The 18593-nt window shown below is 42.4% G+C and overlaps 1 protein-coding gene across 4 annotated transcripts in view; it reads right to left on the bottom strand.

Annotated features, from left to right (window-relative positions):
* The window catches only part of LOC140731971 (serine/threonine-protein kinase 38), a 106060-nt gene that overhangs the window by 41685 nt on the left and 45782 nt on the right, over positions 1 to 18593 (bottom strand). For 3 of the 4 annotated variants that reach the window (XM_073054010.1, XM_073054011.1, XM_073054012.1), the window contains exons 2-4: positions 7007 to 7150; positions 3170 to 3221; positions 1280 to 1402 (exon numbers count right to left, since the gene is read on the bottom strand). In XM_073054010.1, the coding sequence (XP_072910111.1) occupies positions 1280 to 1402; positions 3170 to 3221; positions 7007 to 7140 (309 nt within the window). In that variant the 5' untranslated portion in view covers positions 7141 to 7150. The remainder of the gene's footprint in view (positions 1 to 1279; positions 1403 to 3169; positions 3222 to 7006; positions 7151 to 18593) is intronic. The other variant, XM_073054014.1, reaches the window with a different exon arrangement.

Below are 18593 nucleotides of genomic sequence, written 5' to 3'. Positions count from 1 at the left end.
CCAAGTGGACCAACGAGAGACGTTGATTGAAAAAGCAGTGATTTTTGATCATTTTGATTTTTGACTTTAAAAAGTCAAAGAACATGGCAGCAAACATTGGATGAATTCTTCTATTGATAACTATTAGGAAATACTGCAGTTTTATAGTACTGTATGGTTCTAATTGGTTCTGTATTTCATTTAAATAGATTACTTACTACTCAGAAAAATGGTATCCTGCCTTTTTTATACTGTTTTAAATGTTTTCATGAGACTTCAACTAATTCTCATTCTGATGTTTGATCTGAACAACAACTGAACCTCTTGACAATGCCTGCATGCTTTTATGCACTGAGTTGCTGCCACATGATTGGCTGATTAAGTATTTGCATTAATGAGGTGTACAGGTGTACCTGATAAAATGGCCACCAGGTATAACTTATGAAATTTATTGCTTTGTGGTAGCAGTACCATGCAGGAATAATAAATTACTACAAGTTGCAATAAAAGACAGAAAATTGTTCAAAGCTGTGCCAAAATGCATCTTCAGCCATGGTACGAGCTGAGGTTTGATAACAACAGTCCCTTTCTTGTTGGTTGCCTCATTACAGGAAAGATGTGAAAGCTTTCGAGAGGAGATTTAATAGTTGCTGCCTGGATTACAAAGCATGTCCTATGTGTAAATGTTGAGTTAGCTTGGGCTTTTCTCTTTGAAGCGGAAGAGGATGAGAGGTGACTTGATAGAGCTGTACAAGATTATAAAAGGCACAGATAGAGTGGACAGCCAGAGACTTTTCCCCAGGGTGGAAGTGGCAACAATGAGGGGGCATAATTTTAATGTGATTGGAGGAAAGTATGAGGGTAATGTCAAAGGTATGTTTTATTCTTTTTTTTTTAAACGCAGCGTGGTGGGCACATGCAACATGTTGAGGTAGGTACATCAAGGGCATTTATCTGACTCTTATGTAGATATGATTAAGAGAAAAATGTTGGGCTATGTGAGAGGGAAGGGTTAGATTAATCTTAAGAGTTGATTGAAATGTTAGCACAAAATCATGGGTCAGAGATCCTGTACTGGTCTATAGAATATAGAAATCTACAGCACATTACATGACCTTCGGCCCACAATGATGTGCCGACCATGTTATAATGGTATATTTTCTATATGTCTATAGTTTGTATATTTCTATAAGGCTATAATGTTCTATTTTCTCAAAAATGCATCAGGATAGTTTGTAGAGGGACTCATTGGCCTTCAGAGGTTAGACTCAGTACACATCTTAGGCCAGGACAGACTTACCTCACCAAAGGCTCCTCGACCTATAACCTTTAAGGATTCAAAATCATCCAACCCTAGTCTGGTCCTCTTGAGCCTCAAGAACTCAGTCTCCTTCCTGGCGTGTTGGGACCTTCTCATCCGCTTCTAGACAATTAATAGAGAACACCGAGTTTAAACCAAAGTCCATGTATTCTTTACAATACCATTCCTATATAAAATTATAAGGGGTATAGTTCAGGTGAAGGCAAGTAGACTTTTTCCACCGAAGTTGGGTGAGACTACAACTAGAGGTCATGGGTTAAAGGTGGAAGGGGAAATGTTTAAGAGGAACTTGAGAGGGAACTTCCTCACTAAGAAGGCAGTGCAAGTGTGTCATAGAACACTACAGCACTGAGACAGGCCTTCTGGCCTACCTAGTCTGTGCTGAACCATTAATCTGCCTAGACCCATCGACCTGCACCCAGACCATAGCCCTCCATACGCCCACCATCCATGTACTTATCCAAACTTCTCTTAAGTTTTAAAATCAACCCTACATCCACCACTTTCAGTGGCAGCGCGTTCCACACTCTCACCACCCTCTAAGAGAAGGGGATAGTATACCTCTATCAAATCTCCCCACAATCTTTTGTGCTCTGTAGTACGAAGTCCTAGCTGATTCAACCTTTCCCTATAACTCTGGTCCTCAAGTCCCGTCAACATCCTTGTACATTTTCTCTGCAGTGATTCAATCTTATCTGCATCTTTCCTGTAGGTAGGTGACCAAAACTGCACACAAAACTCCAAATTAAGGCTCAATATCTTAAATAACGTCAACACCCCAACCCCTTTACTCAATACTATGATTTATGAAGGCCAGTGTGACAAGATGTGTGATGCCACTTTCAAAGTATTCTGAGATCCCTCTGTTCTAGCACACTCCTGAGTGCCTTACCACTCACTGTGTAAGATCTACCCTGGTTCGTCCCCCCAAATTGCATCACCTCACACATACCTCCATTAAATTCCATCTGCCATTTTTCAGCCCCTTTTTCCAGCTGATCCAGATCCTGTTGTAAGTGGAACAAGCTGCCAAGTGTATGCGGGTTCAATTTCAACATTTAAGAGAAATGTGGATAGGGACATGAATGGGAGGAGGGGTGTGGATAGTTATGGTCCAGGTGGACTAGGCAGAATAATAGCTCAGCAAGAACCAGATGGGCTGAAGGGCCTGTTTCTATGCTGAGGTGTACAATGCCTCTTCTTTGACAACTGCCCCCAGTTCACTATCAAATGGTCCAATGGGATACCATTATTACCTGGGCTGCATTTGTTCAAATGGAGAGCCCAACATCTCCTCTGGACGAGCAGCCATTGCTGTCCTCAGCAGTGACATCCACAGCTCAAGGAAAAATAAATCAGTAACCCCTCAAGCTGTTTCACAGTGACAGCAGGACATTTCAGTGTAGAAACCAGAACTAGATGGGCTGAATGGCCTTGCCACATGCACTGTATGTTTAAAAATCATTAATGTGCTGGATTAGAGTGTACAATTGTTATTTTTCCCCAAAGTTTTTAAACTTTTCCTATGCTTGCTTGTATTTTTATATAATCACCTATATATGTGTAATTATTAAGTGAATTTTCCAGTAATTGTAGTACAACTGTTTTTGTATTTTTCTAGAAGCTTCTCAGTTCCTCTGCAGGTGTCACACCATTTGAATCGAGCTATTTGATAGGTTCTTTGTTATCGTGGAATGTCTTGTCATCTTACCCACCCCAAACAGCTCCAAGTGATTCGGAGCCAGCGTAAAGGATGGCTAAATTTAAACTCGCTCTCTGTTTATGTTGTTAGAGCCATTGCGCAAATACAGCTGCCACTCAGCTGAGATGATCGAGACCAGGCCAAGACACCAGAGCAAACAAAATTACCTCATCATCCCCAAGTCCTTCTTCCTCCATCACTTTTTCCAGTTTTCTTTGTCTAGAAGAGAAACAAAGATGCCTGAATATATGAGAATTGTTAGTGCTCTGATCTGGTTTAAACATATGTCCTAGTGAGCATAAGGAAAGTAGCCAGCCAAAAGTGTAGAAGGAGTCTTCTCCTCCGAGCTTTGGGTGAGGGCTAGAGGGAATTATTTACTCTTTTTATTTCAAGATACAGTGTGGAATAGGTCTTTCCAGTCCAACGAGCCACACTGCCCAGCAACCCACCTATTTAGCCCTAGCCCAATCATAGGGCAAATTACAATGAACAATTGACCTACCAACTGGTACGTTTTTGGACTGTGAGAAGAAACAGAGCACCTGGGGGAAACCCAAGCAGTCACGGGGAGAACGTACACACTTCTTACAGACTTCCAACTGTTTATATTGAACTATTGTTAATCTATGCTAATTACAGGCAAAGCACATCACATTACTGACCTATCACAGAGTTTTTCCATTTCCTCATTTGCAATACTGCTTTACAGCAAATGCTGCGCATTGAGCTAAGAGCCATGGTTGCACAGCTGGGCGGCCACAGTACCATCCCAGTTAGCATAACACATTACAGTGTCATCGAGGTTGCGATTGCCGACGGACTCCCGCCATTGTCTGTACATTCTCCACATAACTGCGTGGGTGCTCTGGTTTCCTCCCACGTTCCAAAGACGTGTGGGTTATGGTTAGTGAGTTGTGAGAATGCTTTGTATTTATTTTATTTACTCAGAGATCTGGCACAGAATAGGAACCAGCAGCAGCCCGATTGAACCTGTGGGAGGAAGCCACGCAGTCACGGGGAGGACACACAGACTCCTTACAGATGTTGGTGCTGGACTGAGTGCTGACACTTGCGGCTTCGCAGGTTGTTAATACAAATGAGAGGAGAGGCCGGAGTGGGGAGACACATACCTTCTCACACAAAGGGAAGGTGATGCAGAGGGACAGACAAGGGAGGAGCCACTGTAAAAGGAAACAGAGAGCAAGGAACGCAGCAATGGGGAGGTGGGTGGACCACAGGGAGAAGAGGGTGCAAGAACAAGTGCTTGTAGGAGGGGCTGGGAAAAATGGTTCACAGGAAGTAGTACAATCACTCGAGTCGGGTATGATTTTCTCCTAAGGGGTTGTCTATTGGGTCCTCGTGGATGTAGAGCCCGGTTCTGTTGTAGCGTGGACAAGAGCAAGTTGTAGCTGTGGTCAGTGACTGGGTCTTCCTGTTGTTCAGTCTCTCCTTCCACAGCTGCCGCTTGTTCTCTGCGGCACAACCGAGACGTTCACGTGTAGCGCAGATCCCTCTTGGACAGATTTCCTCCAGGTGTATCTATCGAGTGCAATGTCCTCTCGGGTTTTAGGCATAATGTAGAATTTCTTCAGGCCGATTTTGATTTATCTTTGAAGTGTTCCTTTACCCACCAGGAGTAAAGGATCAGTTTGGGGAAATACAAATTAGGCATCCGGATGACATGACCATCTATCAGAGTTGGTGTTGTTTTATCATGGTGGAGATGTTCATGTTGGCCTTCCCCAGTATATTGGTGTTAAGTGTTGTATGTGTGCTGTTGCATGCACTTGGCGTAAGCAGATCACTTTAAATTGGACATGTAGTGTAGCAGCTAGTGGGGGGCATGGAGGGGGCAAGTCATCATACACCATGAAGAACCAGTACACACATAGTGGGGCATGGGGAGGGTGAGATGGGGATTTGATCTGAAGTGTGAAACTCCAAACAAGGATCAGCATGAGTGACTAGTAGTAAAAGCACAAATCAATATCTGAGAGAGGGTGATCTACTCAAGGAACTTGTCAGTTCCTGACTCAGTGTGGGATGCTTGGAGGAGGCAAGTTCAAAATAAATTTATGATCAGAGTATATACATGTCACCATATACAACCCTGAGATTCATTTTCTTGCAGGTATTCACAGTAAATACAAAGGAAGTGGATAGAGTCAATGAAAAACCGCAACCAAAGGCAGACCAACAGCCAAAAAAAACAAATGCAAAAGACAACAAATTTTGCAAATAAAAGAACACAAAATAATAATATTACCACAAATTAAATTACACCTGATCAGTTATTACAGATAGGAGGATCCATAATAACCGTCTGGATATAATAATATAGGATAAACAAGATCAATTTATTTAATAGATACAGCCATTCCAAACACACATAACTTACAGAAATCAATAAGTGAAAAACACCAGAAATATGCCGAGTTTAAAGAGGAAATTGAAACATGAACAGGGTATACATTGTCCCGACAGTCATATCTACAACTGGTATCATCCCAAAGTCACTACACAATAGTGTGACAGGGTCCTGAATTACCCCTATGAACTGTGCTTTTGAAAAGAGAGAGGGAGTTGTTGTTCAACACCAGACACCTTGTTATTAAGAGAGAGAGAGGCAAAGACTGCTCGGAGATAGTGTTATGGTTTCTCTGCAAGCATGTTTACACTTTTACAAGGACACTGTCAGCTTCTGTATTCTTACAGAGAGAGAAGGGAGGAGCTGTTTAATGGACAGCTGATGTTCAGCACGGTGAGTTAAATAGAAGGTCAGCTGATAGACCTACAGACACATGGTTTTGGGCTTTGTTGTGCCCACAGAAAAGGTGGGTTTTGGAGGATAGATCAGGCCGATTGATCAGTGGCTCTCGCAGTGTGAAAGGGTGTGACCAGTGGGGAATTATTCATGAGTCCAGCCCTCACCTGGGTTGATAATTCCACCACGGAAGAACGGTCCCCTTTGTTGTGGTCACAAGTGGGTGACTGTAAGTTTCGGGAAAAGGAGGGCGACGTGGAGGATCAGCATTGGCATTGGCATTGGAAGATAAACCAACATTCTAACCCTCCATCTCTCTCTCCAACTCTACTCAAACCACATTCCAGAACTGAACTGATTATTTACCATACCACCGTAAGACTGTATCACCTAATCACTGGAGCTGGGGAAGCTTGGGAACCTCATTTACTCACCTATATATATCCATATACTCTGCTAACCTGTTTACCTTATCTTGTTTTATATTACTTCATTCACGTAGTTACTAAGAAAATAGAGTTTATAACGGAAGACTCAGACTCCAGGTGTGTCCATTTCTGCTGGTCCTTTTTAACCCGTTACGGGGTACGTAACAATAGCATTAAACAATTAGGCCTACACACCAATATTTAAGTAAATCTTCAGAAAGCCCCAATACTAAACACCACTAGAATAGTCCAAAAGTTCCTAGAAATTGAGAAATGAGCAGGCTTGATTATGTCTGTACCTCAGGTTTTACCAGCTTGAGCTGAGAGAAAATAAATAGATATAGTAATATTATTAGTATTAAGTAATAATAATGATAATCTTATTATTAATAAAAATTGAAAATGAGTTGTACAGTCCTTGAAAGTAAGCCTAGGTTGTGGAATGAATTCCAAGTTGGGGTGAGTGAGGTTATCCACACTGGTTCAGGAGTCTGATGATTGAGGGGTATAACTGTTCCTGAACATGGAGATGTGAGTCCTGAGACTCCTGTATCTTCTTCCTGATGGCAGCAGTGAGAAGAGAGCATGTCCTGTGCGGTGGAAGTCCTTCATGGTGGATGCTGCTTTCCTGCAACTGCGCTGCATGTAGGTGTGCTCAATGATGGGGAGGACTTTATCCGTGATGGTCTGGGCTGTATCCTCTACATTTTGTAGTCAGAAGAGTGGGAGGAGCGTTTACAGAGATCTCTGGCGAGCGTGTTCAGACCTGCAGACAGACATTAAGTAAGCAGACAAATATCCCACCCACTTACCTCATTTCTCTTTCTTCATGCTGTACGATCAGGTTGCTGTAAAAGTTTTCCAGAGTAACCTTTGTGATGGTGACCCGTTCCTTTGTATGGTTGCTCATGGTGGGGTAGGAGGTTGCCTGCCCAGTCATTGCCATGGTTACCTGCCTAGTAAAGACAAAACAGATGTGAATGGAGGTGTTTATATGATGTGGTTTTCACACAGCTGTTGTGCGCACTCTTTCAATGAGTCATCAGTAAAGCTGCCTTCAACAGACACAACTACCAGCTTCCTCGTCTCCAGCTTTTCCCTAACCTGTCAAGGATTTTTCTTCAATTTTATTTTTATTTAATGATACAGAATGGAACAGGACCTTTAGACTCACACAACCCAGCAAACCACTGATTTAACACTAGCCTAATCGCAGGGCAATTTACAATGACCAATCAATCCACCATCTGCTACAACTTTGGATTGTGGGAGAAAGCTGGAGCATCCAGAGGACACACACGCAGTCACAGGGAGAACATACAAACTCCTTTCAAATGGTGCCAGAATTGAACTCTGAACTCAAATGCCCCAAGCTGCAATAGCGTCATGCTAACCGCTACACTACTTTGGCACCCTGATTTTTGAACACAAAACTTGCACAGAAAGACGTTTCAATTTTGGAAGACAAGGTTAGTGAATCAGTTTAACCCCAGTTTCAGATTTATCACATACACATGGAAACATCAAGTGAAATGCGTCGTTTGATTAACAACCAACACACGAGAGTGTGTCAGGGGGCAGACTGCACATTCTGGCATCAACATAGCATGCACATAGCGCTCGGCAGAACGACACAGAACAAGCAACAACAGGAACAAAACAGTCTGTTTCTCTCACACACACACACGCACGCACACACGCAGTTCTAACCCCAGGACAGGCCGTCTTCTTCAGCCTCCATTGGAATAGTGAATTCGCAGATATTTCCCAGCAGCTATCAATTTTTTTGACTATTTTATACCTTCAGTGACCACTTTATTAAGTACAACTGGTCGTGAATGCAAATATCTAGTCAGCCAATCACATGGCAGTAACTCAATGCTTTAAAGCATGCAGACATTGTCAAGAGGTTCAGTTGTTGTTCAGACCAAACATCAGAACGGGGAAGAACTGTGATCAAAGTGACTTAAACTGTGTAATTTTTTTGGTGCCAGACAGGGTGGTTTGAGTATCTCAGAAACTGATGTCCTGGGGTTTTCACACACAACAGTCTCAAGAGTTTACAGAGTTTACAAAAGAAAAATCCAGTGAGCGGCATTTCTATGGATGAAAGCACCTTGTTAATGAGAGAGATCAGAGGAGAATGGCCAGACTGGTTCAAGCTAGCAGGAAGGAGACAGGAACTCAAATACCCACATACTGCAACAGTGTGCAGAACGATATCTTCAAAAGGTGATGCCTCAAAACAGCGGCACTCATCTTGAAGGACCCTACCCAGGCCATGCCTTCACCTCACTGATGGCATCAGGAAGATGGCATACGCGCATCAGGTCCCACATAACCAGGTTTAGTAACAGTTATTACCCTATGGTCATGAGAATATACAAACTCCTTGTAAACAGCGGAGGGAACTGAAACCCGATCCCAATGCTGGTACTGATATGGTAGCTGCTGTACTAATACTCTTTGTCAGAAAAAAGAAATATCATTGCTCATCTGGCAAAATGTAGTTATCATTGCCTCCACGTCCAGAAAGCAGGAACTGAGAACTCAAAAAAAAAACATATCTTTTACATATGTTTGTAGTTGCACAATCTGTCTTTTCCACATTGGTTGGTTGTCAGTTTTTGTATAGTTTTTTCACAGATTCTGTTGTATTCTTTATTTCTTCTGTAAGGAACTGAATTCCAAAGTAGTCCTTTGAACTTTCAGAATCAGAGCTAATTTCCAACTAAACAGAGTAATTTTGCATCGGTCTCAGAGAGAATACTCACCAATGTGACAAAGCCCAACAATAAATTAACCTCTCTCTGGATTCAGGTCCCCAGCAGTCGTTCACTCAGCTCCCCAAAACAACGGTGCCACCCATGCTGTTCACTGGGCCTCCCTCTCACAGACTTTACACAAGAACTAGTTCCACAACTTCAAATTCTTCTGAAATTGTCAGCCATGGCTGTCGTTCTACTCTAAAGCATAAATTGACAGATCACGGGTTCAAAGCCCACTGCAGTGACAGGAATCCATCATTAGGTCATCATTTACCTGCACTGTACTTTTTCAGCAGCTTTTACACTTTTTTTTTGAATTTTTTTTTTACTTATTATAGCTCAATGTTCTATGTAACGATTTGATCTGTGTGAAGTCAAAGCAAATTGTTTATAAACGTATATACCTTAAGATTGCCTTGAGATTCATTTTCTTGCAGGCATTCACAGTACAACAAAGAAATACAAAAAAATGAAAAACTATACATAAACAAAGACTGTCAAATAACTAATATGTAAAAGTCTGCGAGACAAATTTTTGACCGTATCTCAGTACATGTGACAAGAATAAACCATTTCTAATACTTCAGCAGCAAATTGTCACGCGAGATCCCAAAGCACCAACTGGAAAGTAGGCAAGCTTTCCCCTATGCCTTGGTTAAATTCAATCCTTCAATTACAGAGTAGAATTGGGTTTAAAAGTGCATGTGACCTCCTGAGACTGGACAGCATTTCATTCACTGCCACTCAATTTCTTGGCCTTCTTGAACAAACTTGGGAACTCTTTGTTCGAACATCAAGATCAGAAGGAGATCTAATTAACTGACTGGCCATGGCTCAGAGGGCTGCACTTGCACCTGTGGTAATTGTTGCTGCGAGTCTCATTTTAGAGCTCTGAGCACAAATATCCACTGATTGGAAAAAGTTGCATCATTAGATCACAGCCAGTCTGTCCTCTCTAGTGGGTGTAAAATATCCCATTTTGAGCGTGAGAGTATTAACGAGTATCTTGGCCAATAGTTATTCTCAATGTCATTTGGATTGGCTGCCCAGTCACTTGTGAGAGCTTAACAGTGAGAAAGTTTCCTATATTATAACAGGGACTACATTTTAAGACTACTGAGTTATAAATCTCTTTGGTCTGTATGCCACAGACATGAAAGACATTATTTAATTGCAAGTCCTTTTACTCCCAGGGACCTTAGCTCAAGAACAAAATGTATGAGTGAACCCTGGAGGCTTTTACAACCAGCAAGATGAAAACCTCACGCTGCACTTTCCCCAATGCTTTGGCAAAGATGTGTTTATTTACCGTGTCTATTTCAATTAGAGCAATTTAATGAGGAAGTAATTTTTTGTCCCTGTGGGATAGTGACTGCGTGTCTGGTCCAATGGTTCTGATATAGCTGCTACACAGCTACAACCACAGTGCTCACACATTACAAAACAAAATACGTTCAGATCACGCGCCAGCAACAGCAATACACTGACTGTTCTTACCTAACTGCCACCAGGAAAACCAACTTTCTTGAATGCACTGCAGCTTATATGCAGAGCTTACACCCCTGCTGCTGTTCGCTAGGATGATAAGACCATAAGACAGCCATCGAGTCTGCTTCACCATTCCATCACGGCTCATCCTTGTCAACCCCAATCTCCTGCCTTCTCCCTGTAACCTTTGATGGCCTTACTAATAAAGAGCCTATCAAACTCTGCATTAAGTATCCCCACTGACTTGGCCTGCACAACTATCTCAGACAATGAATTCCACATACTGACCACCTGCTGGCTAAAGAAATTCCTCATCGCTGTTCTAAAGGGACAAGCCTCTTTCTGAGGCTGTGCCCTCAAGTTCTAGATTCTCTACTATAGGAAACATCCTCTCCACATCCACTCTATCTCAGCCTTTCAATATTCGATAGGTTTGAATGAGACACCACCCCCCACCCATTCTTCCAAACTCCAATGAGTACAGGCCCAGAGCCATCAAAGGCTCATATATTAACCCTTTCATTTCTAGAATCATTTTGTAAACCTCTGGACCCTCTTCAATGCCCAAAATGCTCATAATATTCCAAGTGCTGCCTGACCAATGCCTTATAAAGCCTCAGCATTACATCCTTGCTCTTATATTGTTACCCTTGAAATAAATGTCAGAATTGCATTTGCCTTCCTTACCACAGACTCAACCTGCCAGTTAACCTTTCAGGAATCCTGCATGAGGACTCACAAGTTCCTTTGCACCTCTGATATCGAAATTTGCTACCCGCTCCAGGGGTGTCAAACTCATTTTAGGTCACGGGCCGGATTGAGCAAAATGCAGTTTCATGTGGGCCGGATCAGTCGGACGCGTGCGAACGCAGCTTTCGTTGCCTCCGTTTTTTCAGCCTGCTCTCATGTGTCTCAGTCTCTGCTATAACTACAAAGTGTTTCACTTTACAAATTCCGTTTCTTATGAAGAAGACTGCCGAGCAAGACTGCCGAATAAACACTAAAAACCCTGAAAACCTGGTACCTGAATAAACTCAGCATTAGCCATATCATACGCCATAGGCACTTCGATGACTGGGGCCAGCTTTGATAGTAATTAGATATTAACTCGTGGGCCAAAGATAATTCCGCCGCGGGCCGGATTTGGCCCGCGGGCCTTGAGTTTGACATATATGATCTACACTTTTAGCTTTTATTCATTCCACCAAAGTGCAGGATCGTCCACTTCTCAACACTGTGTTGCATCTGCACCGCCATGTCCACTCTCAGTCCAAGTCATTCTGTAGACTCCCTGCCTCCTCAACACTTCTTGCCCCTCCACCTTTCTTTGTATAGAAAAGTACAGCACAGAAACAGGCCCTTCAGCCCATCTAGTCTGTGCCAAACCATTTAAGCTGCCTACTCTTATCAACCTGTATCTAGACCAGAGTACTCCCTACCCCTGCCATCCAAACTTCTCTTAAACGTTAAAATTGAGCTTGCATGCACCACCTGTGCTGGCAGCTCATTCCACACTCTCACGATCCTCTGAGTGAAGAAGTTTGCCTTCATGTTCCCCTTAAACTTTTCACCTTTCACCCTTAACCCATGACTTGACCACAAAGCGGATTTGGTAGCCCCACCTTAGGAAGAAGGAAGTTCTCAATTCAGAGCAGCTGTGTTTAGGGGAATTAACTTGTCCTATGGATGAATGGACTGACACTATCTCCTATTACCAACTTCAATCTTACATTATGCAGATATCACACAACTGTATCCCTCGTAAGGTCTGTGTGTCAAGATTCAAGATCGTTTAATGTCATTTCCAATACACAACTGTTAGGAAGAACAAAATTATTGTTACTCTGGACCCAACGCAGCACAAAACAAACGTAAGATAAAGAACATAATAATAAAAAATATGCTAGGCACAGAAGCATCTGTACATTAAGTGGCTCTGACAGAAAATTATAAAGTAGTGGTGGTTGGGGGGGGGTGGGTTAGTGGATGAAGGTGTTGATCAGCCTCATTGCTTGGGGAAAGTAATTGTTTTTGAGTCTAGTGGCCCTGGTATAGATGCTAGTTCGAAGTTCTGTGTTCAGCTCTCTGGAGATGGATTTGAATACAGAACCTCACAATTATGGGTGAGAGGTCTTTGGTAATCTGAAGAAGAACACATGAGGGTCAAAGCCAGCTCAAAGTTTAATGTCCACCAAGCAGCAGTAATCCACACCTGCCAGTAGAACTCATAGAACATCAAACAGTACAAATATTTCACAACATTTTTTTTGATAAACAGACATCGAACAAATAAAAGGTAATCTTTATCAACTTACCCACCTGGTGACCCTGACAAGCACCTCCAACAAAGTTTGTGGGGCCCAAACCGGCCTCGGCGTTCACCTCAAAACGTACAAGGAAAGCAAATCTTCCTCAACCCTACTTTCTTATTCTGACTTCATCCCCCTTCCTTTCCAGTCCTGATGAAGGGTCTCAGCCAGAAACGTCGACTCGATTCCTCTCCATAGATGCTGCTTGACCTGCTGAGTTACTCCAGCATTTTGCATGTGTTGCTCTGAATTTCCCGCATCTGCAGAATCTCATGTGTTTAATATTTTGGCCACCTGTTCTATTGTCTCCTCGGGCTCTGAGAGGGTTTTTGTTTGATGATACAACTGTAAAAGGCCTGGGAGCAGTGTAGCACCCCTAACCATCGCTTTATAAATTCAGGTTATTGTCATTGCAAAGAGCACATTTGGATTCTGGCTCTTGGCGATGACTCCTACAAGTGATGCAAATAGAGGGAAAGGGCTTGGCACAGTTAAACAGGCTGTTGTTGAGGCTCACAGAACACAAGATATTGCAAATACAAAGTTCCTACAGAGAAATGACAGCTTCAAGAGAAGGAGTACAAAATTAAGTACAAAAAAATACATTAGTGATTGCTGGAAACTGGCTAACTAGATTTATAAAACTGGAGGAAAGGATTAGAATCAGGTTTATTGATATTCTGTAGCAGCAAGATATTTAAGAAATGCAAGTTACGATAAGAAGTACACTCAAGTGGCCACTTTATTACAGGAGGTAACTAATAAATTAGCCCCTGAGCACAAGAGGTATGATTAATACAAGTTAGCTCTTTTCAGCAGTCAGTCAAATAATTAGCCTATTAAACTATAAGAGATAGGAGTAGAATTAGGCTATTTGTCCCAAGTCTTCTCCATCATGGCTGATTTATTATTACTCTCAACCCCATTCTCTTGCCTTCTCCCCATCAACCTCACTTTAAATATACTCAAAGTACAATATATGGTGCTATAATTTTAGGCAGTAAAATTAATCCAAGCCAGAGCACAAGGCAGGCCCCAGGAGTTAAAACATTTTTTGTAGTCTGCTTTAATTTTAAAAAGGCCCTGAAGTCATGGCAGGCTTTGTAAAATGGATCCCATCTTTAAGAAGAATTTGTTAAAGCTCAACTTGAATCGCCAGCAACCACTCTTCCCCAAACTAAGAAGGAAGCTTTTAAAAAATGTAAACACAAGAGATTCTGCAGATGCTGAATTCAGAGCAATGCTCACAGAACACTGGAGGGACTCAGCAGGTCAGGCAGCATCTGTGGAGGGGAATAAAATCGATGTTTCAGTCCAAGACTGTTCATCAGGACTGGAAAAGGAGGAAGAAGTCACAAGAAAATAAAACTTAAAAGCAAATGTACTCTCTATTGTGACCTGTCATTTTCACTGCATTGGTAAGTTGTCATGTAATATTTCTGGTGGTGTCACGGTGCTATTTTTAACTCACATGCATCTTAGCAATGAATCAATAATCAGTCATCAAGGAAGTAAAGACAAAACATGGTCATAACTTTGTTGGTTTCAATTTTTGCCAAATCATTTCACTAACTAAAGCTATGAAAAGGCAGATGTACTGTGAATATTGAGATCACATCCCAACAGTGGTGCCTGTGACCTAGTATTTATTTACTGGTCAGGAAATAAGTACATCTGGAGTCCCAATTAGTTGCATAGTGAGCAGCAAATGTTTGGGACATCCACACAATGAGACAAACGTCAGCTTCATCAATTGAATGTGCCAGAAATTGTCTTCCCCTTTTCCAAGAACTGCCACAGAATTTAGTTTCATTATTCCTTATGTGTATTAAATTTTCCCTCTGTCCCCAACATGTGTTTAAACAAATTCACAAGGGAATCATGTGAAGGGCACAGTAGTTCACAACTCCACACATGCCTTTCCCATGGATTTCCGGCCGAGGTGACTAGTTCCAAAACAGGGACTTGCAGAAGGACTTGAACAGATTAGCAGAACGGCCAAAGAAATTGCAATGGAATATAATGTAGGGAATATAATATAATGTATGATCATGCACTTTGGTAGAAGGAATAAAGGCATAAAATTGTTTGCTAAACGGGATGCAAATTCAGAAAGATGAGAAAAAGGACTTTAACTTGCAGGTTGAGTTGGTGGTGAGGAAGGCAAATTCTCTGTTAGCATAATTTCAAGAGGACTAGAATATAAAAGCTAGCACATGATGCTGAGGCTTTATAAGGTACTGATCAGACTGCACTTGGAGTATTCTGATCAGTTTTGAATCATAGTAATCTACAGCACATTACAGGCCCTTCGGCCCACAATGTTGTGCCAACCATGTAACCTACTCTAGAAATTGCTGAGAATTACCCTACTGCATAGCCCTCTATTGTTCTATGTACCTATCTAAGAGTCTCTTAAAATACCCTATTGTATCCACCTCTACCACTGCCACTGGCAGTACATTCCACACACCCACCACTCTCTGTGTAAAACAACTTACCCTGACATCTCTGTTGTACCTACTTCCAAACACCTTAAAACTATGCCCCCTCATGTTAGCCATTTCAGCCCTGGGAAAATGCCTCTGGCTAGCCACACAATTAATGCCTACCATCATCCTATACATTTCCATCAGGTCACCTCTCATCCTCCATCGCTCCAAGAAGAAAAGGCCAAGTTCACTCAACCTATTCTCATAAGGCACGCTCCCCAATCCAGGCAACACCCTTGTAAAACTCTTCTGCACTCTCTTTATAGTATCCATATCCTTCCTGTAATGGGGTGCCCAGAACTGAGCACAGTACACCAAGTGGGGTCTAAGTTCTTGTATCGCTTTAACATTACCTCACGGTTCTTGAACTCAATCCTATGATTGATGAAGGCCATCATACCATACATCTTCTTACACAACACTATCAACCTGCACAGCAGCTTTGAGTGTCCTATGGACACAGACCCCAAAATCTCACTGATCCTGCACACTCCCAAGATTCTTACCATCAATATTATATTCTGTCTTCAAATTCGACCTACCAAAATGAACCACTTCACACTTAACTGAGTTGAACTCCATCTGCCACGTCTCAGCCTAGTTCTGCATCCTATCAATATCCCACTGTAACCTCTGACAACCCTCCAGACTATCCACAACACCCCCAACTTTTGTGTCATCAGCAAAGTTACCAACCCACCCTTCTACTTCCTCATCACAAAGAGGAGGGGTCCCAGAACAGATCCTTGTGGAACACTACTGGTCACCATCCTCCATGCATGATACAAAACATGTACAATCACCCTTTGCCTTCTGTGGGCAAGCCAATTCTGGAATACAAAGCAAGGTCTCCTTGGATCCCACTCCTCCTTACTTTCTGAATGTGCCTTGCATGGGGGAACCATGCCTTACTGAAATCCATATACACTACATCTACTACTATACCTTTATCAGTGTGCTTTGTTACATCCTCAAATAATCCAATTAAGCTCGTAAGGCACACCTGCCCTTGACAAAGTCATGCTATCTCTAATCAGATTTTGGGCCCCTTATCTAATAAAGGTTGCACTGGGCATTGGTGGAATCCAGCTGAGATTCATGAGAATGATCCTGGGAATTAAAGAGTTAATGTAAGAGGCCCATTCGATGGTTCTGGGACTATATTCACTAGAGTTTAGAAGAATGAAGGATGATCTCATTGAAACCTATCAAATATTGAAAGGCCTTTACGAGTGGATGTGAAGAGGGTGTTTCCTACAGTGCCGGAGTCTAGGACTAGAGGGCTTAGCCTCAGAATAGAAGGATGTCCCTTTAGAATAGATGAGTAGGAATTTCTTCAACCAGAGGGTGCTAAACCTGTGGAATACATTGCCACAGACTGCTGTGGAGGCCAATTTATTAGGTATATTTAAAGTGGAGGAGATAGATTCTTGATTAGTAAAGGCATCAAACATTACGGGGAGAAGGCAAGAGAATGGGGTTGACAGGAATAATAAATCAGCCGTGATGGATGGGACAAAAGGCCTAATTCTGCTCCAATGTCTTATTGTAGTTTGAAAGGAAAGTACCTCTTCCTCACTGACTCTCTCCTTGTCAAGGTGCTTTTTAACCCCAGTCTCCCTGCCTGTGAGGATGCAGAAAATACTTTGCTTTTATTTCATATTTCCAGAGTCTGTTGCTTTTTCACTTTGCTTGGGATAGATGCAACAGTCTGACTCTGACAGCTGCACTCTCTCAGTGTATACTGCTTCATCCGGAAAAAACTGCTGTACTGCACTGCCGGAGGTGGGATCCTCTGGAGATCTTTAACCACTAACCTCTTGGGTGTGTGAAACCATCTTACAAAATTACTCTGAATAAGCTGTGTTCTCTTCCCGTTGCCTGGTTAATATTTAAATTGAATCAAGTCACTTAAATCACTGCTGTGTGGGATTTTGCTATGTGAGCATAAATTGACTGCTATAAAAGGGAATGTATTTTCATAAGTATCGTTGCAGATGCAGCGATTTGACATTGGTGAGAAATGCTAGGAAGAAAAAGAATTAGACCACAGGAGCAGAATTAGGCCATTCAGCCCATTGACTCTGCTGCACCATTCCATCACGCCGATTTATTATCCCTCTCAACCCCATTCTCCTGCCTTCTTCCCATAGCTTTCGATGCCCTGACCTATCAGCCTCTGCTTTAAATATATACCCAACGGCTTGGCCTCCACAGCCATCGGTGGCAATGTATTCCAGATTCACCACCCTCTGGCTGAAAAAAATCCTCTTCATCTCTGTTCTAAATGGAGTTCCCTCTATTCTGATGCTGTGCCCTCTGGTCCTAGACTCCACCACTATAGAAAACATCCACACTATCAAGGCCTTTCAGTATTTCAGAGGCTTCAGTGAGATCCCCCCTCATTCTTTCTCTCTCTCTCTCCGTGTTGTGATGGTCCACGGTAGAGTAGCAGTTAAAGTAATCATCCTAGGGCAGCAGCTGTAGATCGGGGTTTGATTCCCACTTCTGTCTGTAAGGAATCTGTACGTTCTCCTTGTGACCACGTGGGCTTCCTCTGGGAGCTCCGGTCTCCTCCCACACTCCAAAGATATACAGTTAGGGTTGATGAGTACTGGGCAGAAGTGTGGCAACACTTTCTGGCTGCCCCAGCACAATCCTTGCTGATTTGACTTGACACGACGCAAACAACACATTCCACTGTTATGTTTCAATGTACGTGTGACAAATAAAAGTAATCTTTAATCACACTGCACGCGTCACATGCTTAAAATAAGAAGGGGCTGATCCGAAGAGGCAGTTGTGTGTCACACGGCAGTGAGGTTCGGTAACCAACACTTCGCTACATCTTCAAAGCACTCGGGGATGAATGGTGGCCTCAGTGTGTAAGATTAGTTAATGTACTCCAGAAAATAGAGGCGTCAGATCTCCCTTTGAGGCACAGGAAAATTAGAGCTTAGAACTGAGGTATTTGTGCTCCCTGGAATGCTGACTTACTGATAATCAAAAGACCCCATGCAGAATGTACACTTAGTGGCCACATTATTAGATACAGGAGGTCCTGGCCACTGAGTGTATGTACATACATACATAGATAATAAATTTACTTTGACTTTGTGTAAAACAAATGCATTAATATTAACAACTGTTTCTTATTCTTACACAGCCTGGTACGAAAGCTCCGACGCACAGGGCCAAAAAAGCCGCAGAAGGTTGTAGATTTAGCCAGCGCCATCATAGGCACAACCTTCCCGATCGTCGAGGACATTTTCTAAAAGGTGGTTGCTCAAGAAGGCAACATCCATCATTAAGGACAATAGAACACTATGGACCACATTGGCA

Source organism: Hemitrygon akajei, chromosome 8, assembly GCF_048418815.1.
Source record: "Hemitrygon akajei chromosome 8, sHemAka1.3, whole genome shotgun sequence".
NCBI classification, from domain to species: Eukaryota; Metazoa; Chordata; class Chondrichthyes; order Myliobatiformes; family Dasyatidae; genus Hemitrygon; species Hemitrygon akajei.
This window is presented reverse-complemented; position numbering and strand designations above follow the sequence as displayed.